Raw genomic sequence first — 16,119 nt, 5'->3', positions numbered from 1 at the left:
GAGAGGGCACTGCGCTTCCCCTTGCGCTCCAGACCTCTCCTGGCGCAGCCTTGCTTCCTACACCCTCCCAAACATCAGCTATTGAGCTGATGAGCATTGCCAGGTCTGAAGTAACTCTGCTGTGGGATTTAGCACAGCCAGAAGTGACCTGAGCAGGGCTAGAGAAACAGGTTTTGCCTTTGCCACTCGCAAGCTCACTGCTGCACTTGCAGAGAGGCACCCTCAGGACCGCGCTGCGGGAACAAAGTTGGTGGGGGGCAGAACAGCAGAGCAGCAGTTTGGGTGTTCCCCGGTGTAAGTCCTTGCCATGGTGCAGGATGGAGATGGGAGGCAGGTGCCCCGCCAGCCCCTCTCGTGCTTCAGGCTGCTTCGCTCTGAACCAGCCCTTCACGCCCTCTTCTAAAAAACTCCCAGGAAGAACTTGCATTGTTCTTCTCTAAGGCCATGGTGAGCCAGTAATGCTTGTAGAAAATTTTCTCAAGGTAAGCGGAAGCCTATGGGCAGCAGACACATTCTCTCCTGCCCTGTTGGGAAAATTGCCCTTTCACCACTCTGCCTCTGCAAACGCATCTGTGCAAAAACCCGCACGCTGTATGGAAGTACCAGTCAAACATGACCAGGGATTGCAGAAAGTCCCTGTCTGCACACTCGCTCACGTCAGCTCCGAGGGCCTCTCCTCCCTGCCTCTTTCAAGGCATCACTGCCCCAGTCCCATGCCCTGTGCCTTGCCTGCACCTGCCAGCCCTGCACAGGCCAGAGCAGGGCAGAGCACATTGTGCTCATGTCCCCATCATCACAGGTCTCTGTCATTGCCCAGTGAGCCCACTTACTTCACCCAGGTGCAGGAAGGTTATTTAGGGCCCCAGGGAAGAGGGCCAGCCCGCTCTCATCACCAAAACCCTTCCAGAAGCTTTGCACATCCTTTCCCAGGATTTCGGCGTGTTTTGATGCTGCAAATAACTTCAGAAATATCAGAGCAGCTCCAAACCCTGCCAGCTCCTTTTAAAAGGGAGCAATAACCACGCTGGGAGTGCCATGAGCACTGTCATTTGTTCCTGCGTATGTCAGAGCAGGGAGGGCTTCACTGGTGTTGATAATGCAGAACGTTAAGTATGCAAATAGCTCTAACTCGATCTGGGCAAATAGCAATGAGGAGGCAATAGCAACTCTATCTAGACCATCTTGCAACAATTAAATGACACTTCAGGGTTTCTTTTCGCAGCCAACTTGATTTGAAGCTGGTTTGCTTTATTAACATTTGGATACTGTTCTAACACCTAATCACGTCCGACTCCTGGGTCTGCTTTTCAGAGGAGAAATGTATCTGTAATGCACCTGCCTCTGCCTCGCTCCCTCTGTCCCAGATTCACATTTAAAGGGAATTAAGGATGCATTCTGGGAAGATCAAAACCAGAAATACTCAGAGCAAGCTAACAGTTATCATCTCAAATATGGTAAAATTATATTTAAACATACATGGTCATGCACCACAGCTATGAAGACTGAAGCAGGAATATAGGAATGAGGTACCTTTGAGGAGGGGAGGGCATGGCACGGCACAGAGCCCAGGGACTTTCCATGAGTTTCGCTGAACACTAACAGCCTTGATAACCAACAGTGAGTAGGTTCAGCTAATTTTCTTGGGCATGTCCTTTGATACGGGTGTTTCATGAACACATAACATGTGATGACCACGCAAAGCCATGAAAGTCGTGCCTGGAGCAGGCAGCACAGGCAGGGGACACAGTCTCAGCTTCTCATACTGCAAATAGGAGTGAGACAGTGCAGCAGGGCAGGACCACAGTGCACCATGGCAGTGGGGAACTGGAAAACACAAGAAATTCAGAAGCCTAGATGGAAAACAGCCTGAAAAAGGGTGAAACCAAGCCAGAGAGTAATAATTCAACAGCAGTCCAGCAGTGATGATTCGACACAGTACTTAGATGTGGTTTCTGGCCCAGGAGCTTCCTTTGGAGCAGATCCCAGATGCCGCAGGGCAGACCTTACCCCTCTTGGGCACCCAACCTCTCCTCTGACGTGGGCCAGGATCTGCTGTGACTCACGTACAGCCCACAAAGGCTGTTACAGGGACAGCACATGCGGGAGGACACATGGGGAGGACAGCTCCAGGAGAGGTGCAGAACTCCTGCTGCAAACCCCAGGGGCTGAAGCTGGTATTTCCAAGTGTCTGCTTGGCCTGGCACCTGCCAGCCCTGTCCATAAACTGATGGGCTCTCCTGGCCTCACTGAGGAGGGGCAGTCAGCTCCCAGCCCAGGTAGAGGATGCTGTAGGCAGGTGGGGCAAAGCAGCACCTCTGCAAGGAAGCAATCCAACCAGCTGCAGCCAGGTTCTGTACAAGCAGCCAGCACTTACCACCACACAGACCCCTACAGGATGCCCAGAGATGTCCCGGGGAAGAATCAGCCAGACCCAGTGATTCATCTCTCTGTTTTATTAGTGTAAACTCACCCCCCCCTCCTCTACCCACTATTAAATACCAACCAGGAGCAGAGTGCGGCTCCTCAGTCGCTTTCTCCTTAGGAGATGCACAGCCAAACCCTCTGCCATGCCCACCAAGCTGGGCACCGCATTCCCCGCGGCCAGGAGGGCTCTCACCTCTGTCAGGAGGCTCTCGTACGAGGGCTGCGACCTCCGACGTCCTATCGATACTGCGAAGGCCAAAGCGGCCTGGGTCACGGTTCCCATGGGGAGCAGCTCATGGATTGTGAATACAGCAGGATCCCCTCTGGCACCCCCTGTGCCCACCAGCCCTGGGGTCCAGAACTCCCCCACCTGACCAGCTAGGAGTGCTCTGGCTTGTTGCCAAGTGGCAAAACCCCAAAACCAACCTCCTTATTGCTCTTTTGGGTTGGGATGTGCCCCATCCCACCATCTGAGCCTGTGGCAGGCACAGGGACACAGCCTCCCCTGCACAACTAGGTCAATGCTCCAAAGGAGCGAGGGGCACAGCCCTGTGCTGAGGTGCTGGGGGAACGGTGAGGGGTCACCCCCAGCCCCACGGCAGTCACGGCCCCACAGCAAGGCAGCCTTGGGTTGTGTGTGCCCCTGGTTGAGGGGACACAGCAGGGACAGAGCAGCCCATCACCTCCCAGCTGGGGAGCAGGAGTGGGAGCAGGGGATGGGGCTGGCAGCCAGCAGCTGTGGGGTGAGGATCTGGGTGTCCTGGCTCACAGCTCAGCGACACTGACCCCACCTCACCCTGGGGTCTGCACAGCCATGCTGGAAAGAGCAGGACATCCTGGGCTGGCAGACCCCAGCCTGGGCAGCCCCAGCTGGGAGAGTCACGAGCTCAGGTGCCAATGGTCCCTGCTCTGCTGGGAAGAGGAAGACAGATGTAGGCAGCAGAAGAGGCAGGGCAGGCAAGCAGGCAAGGCAGGGCCAGCCCCTCCGCACCCTGAGGTTCAGGTGCTGTTCCCCTGCTCCTGCTCAAAAAGCACCATGGCCAGCTGGGAGCGAGAGCCTAGGCCCTCCAGGCTGCTCTGCACGCAGCGGTGGTAGATCTCCTCACTGAGCCGGGGGTTGCAGGCCTGGTGCCGGTAGCGCTGCAACAGGGCGGGCTCCACAGCACGGAAGACATGGAGGTTGGAGTATTTGATGAACATGTCATAGATGTCCAGGGTCTCCAGGATGTCCTCATTTTCCTGCACATCACCTGCCATGCGGGTGCGTGCTGCCATGTAGTCAGCGTTGTAGAAGCAGGCTTCATGGAAGACATCACGGTCGAAGCGCCCCGCGTCTCGCAGCAGGTCCAGCGTGGGGGGCGGCACCTGGTTGTGGTAAGCGATGGCAGGGTTGTAGCCCTGAAAGTGGATGGGGAAGAAGACCTGCCAGTTACTGATGGTGTTCATCCGGCAGCGGTTCAGGAAGTCAATGGTGACCTCTGTCCCCACGCTGGCCACAAAGAAAAGCGTGTCCACAGGATGCTTCTTGGAGATTATGTCCATGACCTTGATTTGGGAGGGTGCATCTGTCTTGACGCTGATCCATGGGATTTTCACCTCTGCATACTTGCGCTCATATTTGGTGATTTGGGCCTTCACAGGGGCGAAGATGTCATTCTGCGTGACCTGCTGGGCCTCAAAGGGGTCATAGATGAAGAGGAAGGTCAGCACTGCATTCTCACTGCTCTCAAAAGCGGCTGCTGCATAAGCCTCCAAAAAGCGGGCAGCGTGGTCCCGGTCATGGGCCGTCAGTGGCAGGATGACGTTGATGCGACTGGCCTCTGTCACATAGGGCATGGGGATTATCTCCACCTCGCTGAGGGGTCGCACAAGGTGCACACGCTTGGTGACCGAACGGCTATGCCCCTTCTGGGTGACCACCTCCACCTGAAGATCCAGTGTGTACTCCATGCCGCGCGTGGGGTCAAAGCGCCGGTACCCGTTCACCAGCTGCTGCTTGCGGACGTGCAGCACCGGCTGGTACTTGCGGTTCAGTTCCTCCATGGCCGTGGCCACCACATCAGCCACATCTGCCAGGTCTGCACCACGCAGCTCACATTTGGGGGAACCATCCATGCAGGCATAGACCTGCTCCTCTGTGAAGTAGTCCCAGCGCAGCACCTCAAAGCGGGTTTTGGGCTGGAAGGGGGGTGGGATCCCAATGGGCCATGTGGCACCATGGTCCCCATCAGCGGACAGGCTGCTGGCGTTCTGGATCTCCAACTGCAAGAGGAGAGACAGAGGAGTAAGAGCCATGGCAGGCGCCAGTACGCCTTCCAGCTCTGGCTGCAGGGAAGCTCACTCCAGCTTCTCAGAGATCAGCCACTCCAGCCCAAAGAGTAGTGTCTGAACAACACTGCTTTCAGCCTGACTCCTGTCAGTACCTCAGGTTTCCTTCTAACAGCACCCCAAATGTGGCACGCCACCTCCATCAGCAGGATCTGCACCTTCTCCCACTCTGCTTGGCCATTGCTGGTGGACTTCAGCACCCTGCTGCCTCTATCACCTTGAACCACCACTGCAACTCCAGCAACCCACCCAGGTCCAAAGCTGCTCTCCAGACAGCAATGCTGCCCCCGCAGCCACATGGGCTCAGCTGAAACCCACATACTGGAATGGGAAGGTGACACAGAGCAGCCAGAAAGCCCACAGGGATGACAGGAGTAACCTAGACCCTCCTAGCCAAGCCAGGTCCCACCTGGAGCTGCTGGATCTCCTGGTAGGTCCTCTCAAGCTCCACCTGTGCGAAGTACTTGTGCAGTCGGTACATCTGGAGGGGATCCAGCACAGGGTGGACAGTGAAGGCGCTCTGGAAACGAAGGTCCATCTCCCGCTCGGGGTCTGTGTTCTTCCCCAGCTCAAAATAGTGGTACCGCAGGCCCTGAATGAACCAGGAGAGACAGGTCATGACTGTCCCTGACTTGTGCTCCCACCCCACCACTTGCCGGCAGAGCAAGCTCAAAAGATGACAGGGTGCAAGGGCTGATCCCCCCAGGAACTGGGAGCCCCTAGGGAGGTAGGCAAACACACCAGGCCAGGGTCCAGCTCTCAGAGGCCATCTCTGCTGCAGGACCTACCTCGTGCTCCTCAGCACAGTTGACAGCTGTGTAATCGATGATGCAGCGACCCAGCCACTCGTCAGGCCGGGCACTGAGGATGTCATTGCGGCAGCTCTCCAGGTGCTGCTGTAGGAGCAGGAGGAGGCTGCGGGACAGCAGGTAGCCAAACCCCCCATAGCAGTAGCGTCGGTCAGTGTCCCCACCAATGAATTCCTCAGGACGGCCCATGTAGAGATGGGTGTCAATGCTGAGGTGGGCAACTAGGCGGCCGATGCGGTGTGCCTCTGTGTAGGTGTCGTCCTGCACCAGGAAGAACCAGTCAAAATCATTCACGTAGTGGTCCAGCAGATACCTGATGGTCTGGTACATGTTCCAGATGGGCCGCTCATCACTGTGTGTCACCACTGTCATGCCATGGGGCACCTTGCGGCCCCGTGTGCCAGTGAAGTACACCAGGCGCTCCAGGCGATGGGCCAGTGTGCGGTTGACGGCCACCCCCAGTGTGTTCAGTGTGCTCTTGGAGGTCAGCACACCCACGAAGAGCCGCTGTCGCATCCCCAGTTCCGTGCTGATGTACCGGGTCCTGCAGAAGGGAGAGAACATTTGGCTCTGGGGCACTGCACCCCAACTTGGTCTGCACCCTCCCCAACAGCATCAACCTCGGTTCCTCTGCAAGAACTGCTCCCAGGCTTCAAATACACACATAAGATATCACCCCAGCGGCATAGCTGCCACTATGCCTGGACCAAAGGCACAGCAGATAACTCTGCTGAGATCCCCCCCAACCTGAGAGCATGGGTGTCCCTCCCTTCCCATGAGCTGGCCAACCTCGCTCACACCAGAGGCTCACAAAAGGCTGAGCATGGCTAAAAGAGGGAAACAGGGCTGCGCACCCCAGCTCTAGCACCCAACCATGCTGCCGGTCCCAGCCAGGACAGCCAAGCTGGGAAGGACCTTACTGCTGCCCCTTCCAGACACACTGCTCTTGAGCAGGCAGGAAAGCCCGTGCTGCGCCCCCCAGGGAAGCCAGGCCTCGCTTGGGTTACTGAGGCCAGTGCGGGGCCAGCTGTGTCCCCTCCCCACCACGGCCCCCAGCTGCCCCCCTCAGAATGGCTTTCAGCTTCAATTCTCCCAGCCCGGTGCAGCGGCAGGAAGCGACCCACCCCGCCGCCAGCCCCCAGCCCCCGCCTGGCACACACTGGCCCTATTCAGCCCCCTCTATCCACCCACCGCCTCCCCGGGACAAGGAGCCCCTTTCACTGCCTGCTCCCCGTCATCCCGTGGCCGCCAGGACGGGCGGCAGCCGGCCCTGGAGCAGACGGGACTGTTCAGAGATCGGTGGGGAGGTGCCACCACGGGGCGGGTCCCTGCCAGGGCAGGAGCGGGGCTGGGGCAGGGTGCCCGGCAGCACGTGCTGCAGCGGGCACCCTTTGCCCAGAGGGCAGGGCGAGCCCGAGGCGAGCAGGGGCAGAGGGGGGTAAGGAGAAGCGGGGGCGTAAACGGGAGGAAGGGAAGCAGCAGGGAAAGGTACTTGCAGCGAGAAAAACCCACCCACAGCCCAGGGAGGCTGCAGGCGACGGGGAAACACGTTGTCGGGTCACCTGTACAGCCCCCCAGCACCAGCCCGCAGGCAGGGCAGGCAGGCCCCAGCACCGGCCTGGCAGACACACGCCCACACCCGGGCACCCCCAGGGTCGGCCGCAGCTACTCCCATCTAAAGCCCGGTTAGCGCCGGCGGGGGCCCACACACCCCCAGCCCGTCCCGTCCCGCCGCACCTGACGGCCTTCTTGGCGGCCCTGCCGGGGCTGGGCGGGCGATAGGGCACGACACGGGGCTCCCAGCTGTCGGCGCCCATCCCGGCGGGCACAGCGTTGGGCCTGCGCGCTGCGTTACCGTTGGTGTTGCCGGGGCCGGGGGGTGGCGCGGGGCCGTCGTCGGGGCGCGGGCGGGCGGCGGGGCGCGGCGGCGGCCCGCAGGGCTCCTCCACCCAGGTGACGCTGAGCAGGCTGAGGGTGAAGCCCAGCGAGACGCCGATAGCTACCGGCCCGGCGGGCCGCAGCACCGACAGCACCAGCGACAGCCGCATGGCCGGGACGGGACCGGGGGCGGCTCCGGCTGCCGCTCCCGCTGGCGGCGCCGCCGTCCGACGTGTCACCCCCTGGCCCCGCCCCGCCGCGCGTCACCGCAAGCGGCCGCCTCGGCCAATGGGCCGCGCTCCCACCGCTGCGTCACGGGGCGGTGCGGGCAGCAGTGGGGGGAGCAGGGGGCGGCGTGGGGGCGGGATGTAGTTGCCAGGAGACCGCGCGGCCGGGTCCCCCCTCCGTGCCCCCCGCCTCGGCAAGCCGCCCCGCTGCGGCGGGGGCCGGGCAGGGGAGCGGGGCCGCTCGGCGATACCTCTGCTCCACTCTCCGCCGAGGTCCAGGAGACGTCGCTGCGGGGCTGCCCGGTACCTGGCACCGGCCGGGCCGCGGTGTTCGGCCCCGGCGCTGTGGGGCGGCAGCTCAGCGCCCGCGGTCCCGGCTGCCCGCTCAGAAAGCGCATTCGTCCGGCGCTGGGACATGGCGCCTGAGCCGGCTTAAGGGCAGATTTCCCCGGCCGGGAGCCGCGGGGCTGGGGCACAGCTGCTCCTTTGTTCTCGGCGCTGGGGGGATGCTGTGTCCCCTCCCTGGGACAGCACAAACCACGGCGCTACCGAATTCATGGTGGCCTTGGAGTGCCATGTTCCCCTCCTCTGCCTGGGTGCTGCCTGGAAAGCGTGGGCAGCGGCACTGGACTCTACCTGAGCATCCTCAGGGGCTGACCAGTGGTCATAGAATCCTAGAATCATTTCGGTTGGAAAAGACCCTCAGGATCATCGAGTCCAACCATAAAGGTGGTGGGTAGGTGGGTGGATGGCTCTGAAGCCGGGAGCAGCAAAACATGGGCCACAGGCTGCAGAAGGCAGCAGGGTATGCTGGATGCCCAGGGAGCAGGTATGCAGGAGGGCAAATGGCTGCTGGATAACCTCTGGGTGCAGAGGAGCAAACCGTGAGGTGGCAGAGGAGGGCTGGCAGAACTGCAGGAGATCCCAGCAGCGGCACCAGGGACCTGTCTGTGGCTGTGAGTTAGAACAGGACCGAAGATGTCGGCTCTTCTGGCTGGGGCAAGGCCACTGACCCCCTACAAGCTGTCTGCAGAACAGAGCCACTGTCCCACCGGCCACCAGAGAGGGGCCCTGGGCAAAAAGGGCTGTAGGAACCAGCTTGGGGCAGAGTTTGCTGCACACATGGAGCCCCCAGCATGGGAACAATCCAACCCAGAAGCTGCAAGGCCAGCAGCCCTACATGGCTTCTCAGCATCAGGCATTGCTGAATAAGGACAATGAGGAGGACCCAGCCTTTCTGCCAGTTCCAAGCTTGTGGTCCCACTTTCAGCAGCCCCACAGCTGCTGGGGCTCCCAGGTGCACCTGAATTTACTCTGGTTGGTGGGGAGCTCATCCTGCCTTCTCCACAAAATACATTCCGCCTGCCCTGGGGAGTGTTGGCAGCTACAGAGCATGGCAGGGCACCGAGAACAGGCGGGAGCCCGCTCAGCTCCAGGGTCTCTTTCATTTTCTGGAACAAAGCTGCCTGTTTTCATCAGGAAGCGGTTGGCAGCATCCCCCACCCCAGAGATACGGGACCATCATCCAAACTCGGCTCATTTTCATAGGCCTTTTTCTCCTGAATAGGCCAAGACAAGCAACAAGCAAAGGCGGTCTCGTGAGTGGCAGTTTAATGAAGAACATATAAAAATGAGAAACAGAGGGAATGTGATGGGACAAGGAGATGCCAGAAGGGAAAAGATGCAGATGTATGAAATGAGCAGAGATTTTCCATGGACAAAGGCCAAAAAGCAGGCATGATCATAAACAAAGTCGCCTGTTTTCTGTATGCAGAGAAACGTGTCAGAAATAGATGTATTTGATTTCATTTACAAGTTGGAATATTTAATATTATTTAGCTTATACAATGATGATTTTATGTGAGTGATAAAAAGAGGTTTCATTCTGAAACCCTGTTGATCTGAGTTTGTATCTACATAGATGTACAGATAGAGAAAGTACTGAAGTTTTCAGAAACAAGGCTCTGAGCTCAGGAAAACTGCACAGAGATGAAGCTATGGGCAGAGCAAATACCTCCACAAGGCTTTGCCAGGGTGCAGGCTGAGCCCAGGGCCCCCGTGCCTGGCCCCAGCAGATCCTGTGGGGGAAGCAGCCGCTGGGAACAGTGCCATTCCTCCAACAGCCCCTTCGCAGCCCCCTGCCAGCTGCAGCTCCAGCCTTTGTCTCCCCGACATTGGCGTGGGGCTGGGAAGGGGCTGCCAGGGGAACGGCTGCTGCTGCCAAGAGACTTCTCCCTGCCAGGATTTCCCCGGGGTTCTGGGCACTGTATCTGGGAGGTGCCAGCTCCCAGGAGCTCTGCAGAGCGCCATGTCTTCCCACTACCCACCACACTTGCCTCTCCTGCTCACTTGCAGAGGGCTGGGTGGACAGACACTATAGGTGCCTTATACATGCTCTGTAGGTGCCCTATATGTGTGCACCTGCCCCCTCTGAACAGAGGCACTTCTGTCTCCGTGGCCCTGGCACAAGCCTCTTGAAAAAGTCCACAGCCCTCTGCATGCCGTCAGGCATGGACTGGCAGCACAACCCACTGCACAACTCACATACGGCCGCCCTGCGGTTTGCACACCCACACCCCTGCACGCCCCCCTGCACTCCACACCACTCCATCCCCTTTGCACCGTGCCTAGGGGCCTGCAGCCTTTGCAGCTGCTGCACGCCGAGCACACCACACACAGGGCACGGCCCAGTGCACGCTGCGCCGCACTGCACACACAGCCCTGACTCCCCGGTGCATGGCCTGGTGCACGCCATGCCGCCCTGCTGCACATCTGGGTGCACAGACCAGTGCACGGTTCGGTGCACGGGCCAGTGCACGGTCTGTTGCCCCACCCAGTGCACGAACGGGTGCGCGCCACACCGCCTGGTGCAAGCCCCGCCCCACCGCCTGGTGCAAGCCCCGCCCCAAAACACGCCCCCTTCTGGGAAGACCCCGCCCCCATCCGGCCCCGCCCCCTGGCCGGCGCGGTGACGCAGCGCGGTGACGTCAGGCGGAGCTGTCCGCTCAGCACCGCGCGGCGGGCCGCGCCGCCAGCATGCGCGGGGGCCGGGAACGGGAGCGCCGCGCGCCGCGAGGCCGCCGCCGCTGCGGGGCCGGGAGCGCAGGTGGGAGCGGGCGGGGCGGGGCTGCAGGGGGTGGGACAGCACGTGGGGGTCCGGCAGGCGGGGGGGCGCGCCGGGCCCTCGGGGGAAGGGCTCGGGCACCGGGGACCCGGCCCCTTGTCTCGAGGAGCAGAGCGCCGTGCCCGGGATGGGCGTGCGGGGCCCGGCGGGGCGCCCCCGGGCCCCCCGCCCCGAACAAAGAGAGGGGCGGAGCGGCCCCGCGCCCCGGCGGCCCTTGCGGTCGTCGCTTAGCAACGCCCCGCCCGCCCGCCCCGCCGGCCCGGAACCCGGCAGCCCGGCGGGGGGCAAAGGGACCGGTCGGGAGGCGGCGGCGGCGGGGGCAGCGCCGCGGCGGGGCCGGGCCCCGAGCGCTGCACCCGGGCCGCTGCAGGGATGTGCCCGGAGAGCGCGGGGGGCCCGGGACAGGCCGCGGCGGGGAGCCCGGCAGTGCGGGGAGGGCGGCAGCAGGTGGGTAAGTCCCGGCGCCAATGAGCAGGCGCTGGGCTCCCCTAGCAACAGTGCCCGCGCCAATGGGCGCCGGCAGCTGCCTGCAACGCTGCCTACGGCCCTGCCGGAGATGGGTTCTCCCAGGCGACTCTTCCCTGCTGCCCTGGCATCGACCTGCCGTGGGTCGAGGGGCAGAGAGCAGAACCTCTGCGCTGCCGGCCATGCTTAGCCGTGCTGAGCCGTTCGTGTCATGCCCACGCTAGCCAGCTGCCATGCCCTGCCCTGTCTCCAGCCCCCCGGGCACGGCTGCCTGGCAGAGCCCCGCTCACACCCCACACAGTGTTGACCATCCCGGCCGGGGCAGCCAGGGCCAGTATTTCTCTCTCTCACTGCGTGGTTAAAGTCCAATCCTGCTTAGCATCCCCCAGGGGCTCAGGCAGGGCAGGCAGGGGCCCAGTGCTCAGCTATCCGCTCCTTGCCCGCCTGCTTCACCGAGATTAAGTGCTGTGCTCAGCTTCCCCAGGGGGATTTGCCCTCACTGGTGTTTCCTTCTCCAGGCAGAGGGAGAGAAGGAGGCTGGTGATGGGGAAGAGGTGCTGGTGGAGCCCGGTGTGGGCGGCAGCGAGGTGCTGGGCAATAGAGAGCTGTGACCACAGCCCCTGCCCTCTTCCTTGCCCCTTCCCAGTGCTCTGCTTTTGTGAGCCATCCAGAGACGGCTGCTTTAATGTGGCACTTGGAAGGACTGGCGCTGGCGCGAGGACAACCAGTGACAATAAACCCATCCCAAACCAACTGAGTTTGGAAAGGTGCCAGGGGAGCAAAGCGATGCTGGAACCGGCTCCAGGTGGGAGTGGGTAGACAGCTGCTGTAATTAGGTTTAAGCTGGAGCTGGATCAGTCTTTGTGGGGGATTATGACCCCTCCGTCTGCGTAGGCGCTGTGGGGGGCCCAGTGACTGCCTACTCAGCATCCCAGTGTGGCCACAGTATTATGAGTGAGCCCTTGGGTAAGGGACAATGTCACCCAGTGCTGGTCCCTGTCCAGCCCCGTGGGTCAGTGTGGGAGGGCTGCATCCAGCACGGGGGCCCACTTTGTTTTTACAAGGACACTAGAAGCTGGAGCGGGGATGAAAAGTAGCCAGAAATATGATTAGAGGATTGGAGAAAATGCCTTGGAGTACAAGCTTTAAGAGCTCAATCTGTTTAGCCTATAAAAATAGAAGACTGAGGGGTGACTTAATTATCGAGCATAATTACTTCACAGGCAGAAAATAACAGGTAGTGGAAGTCTCCCTTTAATGGAGCAGGGAAAGGGCGCTGGAGAGACAAGGGGAGGAAATTGAAGCTGCAAAGAAATTATAAAACCCTGTGTTCCAGCAACAAAGGTTGCAGGGGGTGCAGCTGGGCTCCCTGGGGACAGTGCATCCCTGCAGACACCCTCTGGGTGACAGTCCGTGCCCCCACAGCCCCCGCAGATGAGGCTGTTTGCTCATCCCCTTCCTTCTCACCCGGGTGCGAAGGTGCCGGAGTGGGTTTTTCGGTGGCTGGGCGCTGAGTGGTGGGCATTGCCGCCAGGCACGTACTGGCGGGACGTCCATCCCCCTTCTCTCTCTCAGCAGCTGGGACAGGTGCTGGGGTGCAGCTTTGCCGGTGAGCCATGGGGCAGGAGCAGAGATTTTGATGCCTCTCCCGGGAGTCCCTAGAGCCATGACTGCAACTGTGCAGACGCTGCGGTTCAAGCTGCTGCCGCACGAGCCGGGCCAGGACTGGGGGCACAGCTGCCAGCAGGAAATCGAGCGTCGTTACCAGGTGGTGCCCTCCGTGGTGTGCGCCATGTGCTGCCTCTTCGGCATCATCTACTGCTTCTTTGGTGAGCCAGGCCAGCCCAGCGGCTGGTGGGGCAAGGGGGAGATGCAGTGGTGCTGGCCATCCACCCCCTGACTGCAGTGTTCTCTCCACAGGTTACCGTTGCTTCAAGGCTGTTATGTTCCTGACAGGGTTGATGTTCGGCTCCATCATCATCTTCATGCTGTGCTACAAGGAGCGGGTGCTAGACACGCAGCTGAGCGTGGAGGCCTCGGTGGGCATTGGGCTGGGCATCGGGGTCCTGTGTGGACTGGTCACCATGCTGGTACGCAGCGTTGGCCTCTTCATGGTGGGGCTGCTCCTGGGGCTGCTGCTGGCAGTGGCCACGCTGGTGGTGATGGAGCAGTTCTACCACCCGCCAACAGTGTGGATCCCCATTGCACTGCTCCTGGGTGTGGGGATGCTCTTCGCTGTCCTCACCCTGCAATGGCAGCGCTTCTTCACCACTCTTTCCACTGCCGTCTTCGGCAGCGCCATCATGACTGTCACCGTTGACTACTTCATCGAGCTCTTCCTCCTGGTGCAGTATATCTATGAGCGCATCAAAGTGGCTCCTGCTCGCCCCGTGTGCTGGTACAGCTGGGTCATCCTGGGCATCTGGCCGCTCCTCACCACACTGGGTGTCCTGGTCCAGTGGAAGGTCACAGCTGAGGGCTACTCCCACACTGAAGGTGCATGGGGGCTGGAGGACATAGATGTGGCATGGGGTGGGTGCAGGAGCTGGGGGGGCTGGGTACGGTTCTCAGAACCTCGTTTGTATGCACAGATAAGGGATTTGGAACTATGCTGGGACATGGAATGGCAAGGGGAGGCCTGGGTGTGCAAAGCCAGAACTGGTTTGGCTGTGGGGAGGATTTTGGGGTGCTCCCTGGTGCTCACATACCCTTCTGCCCTGCAGTGATCATCAGCCGGCAGCAGCGCCGCGTGCAGCTGATGCGCATCAAGCAGCGGGAGGATCGAAAAGAGAAAAAGAAGAAGCGGAGACCCCACCACCCGCCACCCCACCAGCACAAAGCCCACCCACCCGAGCCCGCCTACCGCCGCAAGCCCAATCCTGTGCGCCGCTTCGATGGGGACGTGCTCTCCCCCGTGAGTCCTGTGCCCAGGGTAGAGATCTTCCCCGGCCTCTGCGGCTCTTCCTTCTCCTTGCGGGTGGGCTGGGGTGTGGAGAGGGGAGAGATGCCCAGGTGCCAGCCAGCATCCAAGCTCCCTGAGGGACAGTGCTGGGACATCTTGGGGCCAGGCAGCTCGGGAGGTGCTAAGCTGGGACATGCCCACCATGGAGCACTTCAGCACATGTAAACCGGTGGCCAAAAGTGCAGTGACTGCAGTAAAAACAGTCAGTGGGCAAGGTGTGAAGCGTGCACCTGGGGCAGGGATGAGGCTGCAGCCAGCCCCTGGTGGGCCTGACTACTGAGGTGGGTGGGATTGCACAGGGCAGTTTCTGGGGGGCCTCTGCAGAGTTTAAGGTGAGATGGGATGGAACGGGCCAGGAGCAGAGCCCCCCTCACTTTTATTCTCCCTCTCTCAAGCAGAGCTACATCCAGAGTTTCCGAGAGCGGCAGACGGGGCCGTCCCTGAACAGCCTCATTGCCAGCACCCACGCAGTGGTGGACCTGGACTATGACTGCAGCTCCACCGTGCCCCTCACCACGGGCTCTGGCCCTGCCGTGCGGGTATAAGCCAACCCAGTGACCTCGAGTGACACCAGCACCCCAGCCTGCTCCGACAGACCCCCTAGGACAGATGGGGCTGTGCCCTTGGCCCCAGGGTGGCCACCTGCGCCTTGGGGCTGTGGATAGAGACCCTTCCTGGGGACTGGCGGGACTTGGCTGGGTGAGCCCTGGCTGCCCGCGGGGTCTGGAGGTGCTGGGGGAGCCCTCCAGCAGGGACTCAGCCCAAGGACTGTGGACACCAGCACCTATGGACGCATGGTGCAAGCAGCTCTACTGGGACAGAGGGTTCCTGTGCCCCCACTGCCGTGTTTCCCTATGGCCTGGGCACACTCATCCTGCATCCCAACATCTCCCTCCCCATGTTTGAGCCCCCCTTCCCCAAGAGCAGCTCCTTGTGCCTGTCCCCACCCCATCGCACCTCCCCCAGCAACTCCCCAAGTGCCTGTGTCCCACATCCCTTCCTCAAAGAGCAGATCCACCAGCCCTTGCTCCTCCAGGGACTCCCCCAAGCATGTGTGCCCTGTCCCACCCTGGCCCTGAGAGCGGCTTTCAGGCAGTGCTTCCCAAACCTGCCTCCTCAGAAGGTCCCCCTGCCCTAGACAACCACCCTGCCCCACAGAACTGCTTCTCTCCCCACTTTTTCCTGAGCTGGACCAAGGTGGTTCTGGGGCAGAGGCTGGCAGGGCCAGGCAGTTCCCGTGAAGTGGCTGTCCTGGGGTGATGCCTCGTGCACCCCCCAAAGTGTTTTGATGGGAGTCAAGACACTGGATCCAGCCTTTGGGCAGAGGCTGGGCTGCCTCAGGGATGCAGGGACCCCCGTGGCGTCAGAAGCTGTCGCTGTTTTGCTGGCGACTGGATTTTATAGTGGCCAGGGGGAACCCTGAGGCTGGGCCGAGCCTCAGGACAGGGCAGGAGCCCCAGAGCGGTGCTACGGGCAGAGGCTCCCGCCTTGTATATAATTCTCTTGCTATGATTTGTATTAATTTATTACAGAGTGAACCAGGATTTCCCCTTGGCCAGGTGGGCAGGATGGTGGTGAGACTGGACCAGGGTGCCCCCCTGCTTTGGGAGCCCCTCCTCAGCCCAGCCAGCCCCACTGCCCCAGGAATTGCACGTTTCTGCCAGGTGCCCCCATCTCTGCAGCGCCACGCTGCTGTCCCCCTTTTCAGTCTCTTTTGTAAATGTGCCAAATGCTGCTGAGGCCACAGCCACACAGTAAAGAGCCTTTCGGAGCCCGGCGTGTGGGACCAGAGGCTGTGCAGGGGAGAGGGGGGATGTCGAGGGCTGGGCTCCCCAGGAATGCTGGGCAGGATGCAGAGTGGTGCCACCACCCTTTCTCCTAACGGGACCCCGGCTCGCTGGG

General features: G+C 61.1%; 2 protein-coding genes across 5 annotated transcripts; one reads left to right on the top strand and one right to left on the bottom strand.

The window, feature by feature from the left end:
- Positions 1-2,489: 2,489 nt before the first annotated feature.
- On the bottom strand, positions 2,490-7,682 carry CHPF (chondroitin polymerizing factor). Its single transcript, XM_082055488.1, has 4 exons — positions 7,299-7,682; positions 5,541-6,105; positions 5,162-5,344; positions 2,490-4,686 (listed from the first exon to the last, which is right to left on the bottom strand). The coding sequence occupies exons 1-4, from the start codon at positions 7,607-7,609 to the stop codon at positions 3,424-3,426; spliced, it is 2,322 nt and encodes a 773-aa protein (XP_081911614.1). The 5' UTR covers positions 7,610-7,682; the 3' UTR covers positions 2,490-3,423.
- A 2,987-nt stretch (positions 7,683-10,669) lies between these two features.
- TMEM198 (transmembrane protein 198) lies at positions 10,670-15,988 on the top strand. Of its 4 annotated transcripts, none has more exons than XM_082054896.1 (6): positions 10,675-10,772; positions 11,774-12,060; positions 12,834-13,084; positions 13,176-13,751; positions 13,979-14,169; positions 14,616-15,988. In XM_082054896.1, the coding sequence occupies exons 3-6, from the start codon at positions 12,895-12,897 to the stop codon at positions 14,760-14,762; spliced, it is 1,104 nt and encodes a 367-aa protein (XP_081911022.1). In that variant the 5' UTR covers positions 10,675-10,772; positions 11,774-12,060; positions 12,834-12,894; the 3' UTR covers positions 14,763-15,988. The 4 variants fall into 4 exon arrangements, with proteins under 4 accessions (XP_081911020.1, XP_081911022.1, XP_081911021.1 ...); XM_082054895.1 differs by having other exon boundaries at positions 13,979-14,187; XM_082054893.1 differs by having other exon boundaries at positions 13,979-14,187; positions 14,613-15,988.
- Positions 15,989-16,119: the final 131 nt, after the last annotated feature.

Source organism: Streptopelia decaocto (genome assembly GCF_964273445.1).
Source record: "Streptopelia decaocto genome assembly, chromosome: 6".
Classification (NCBI taxonomy): domain Eukaryota; kingdom Metazoa; phylum Chordata; class Aves; order Columbiformes; family Columbidae; genus Streptopelia; species Streptopelia decaocto.
This window is presented reverse-complemented; position numbering and strand designations above follow the sequence as displayed.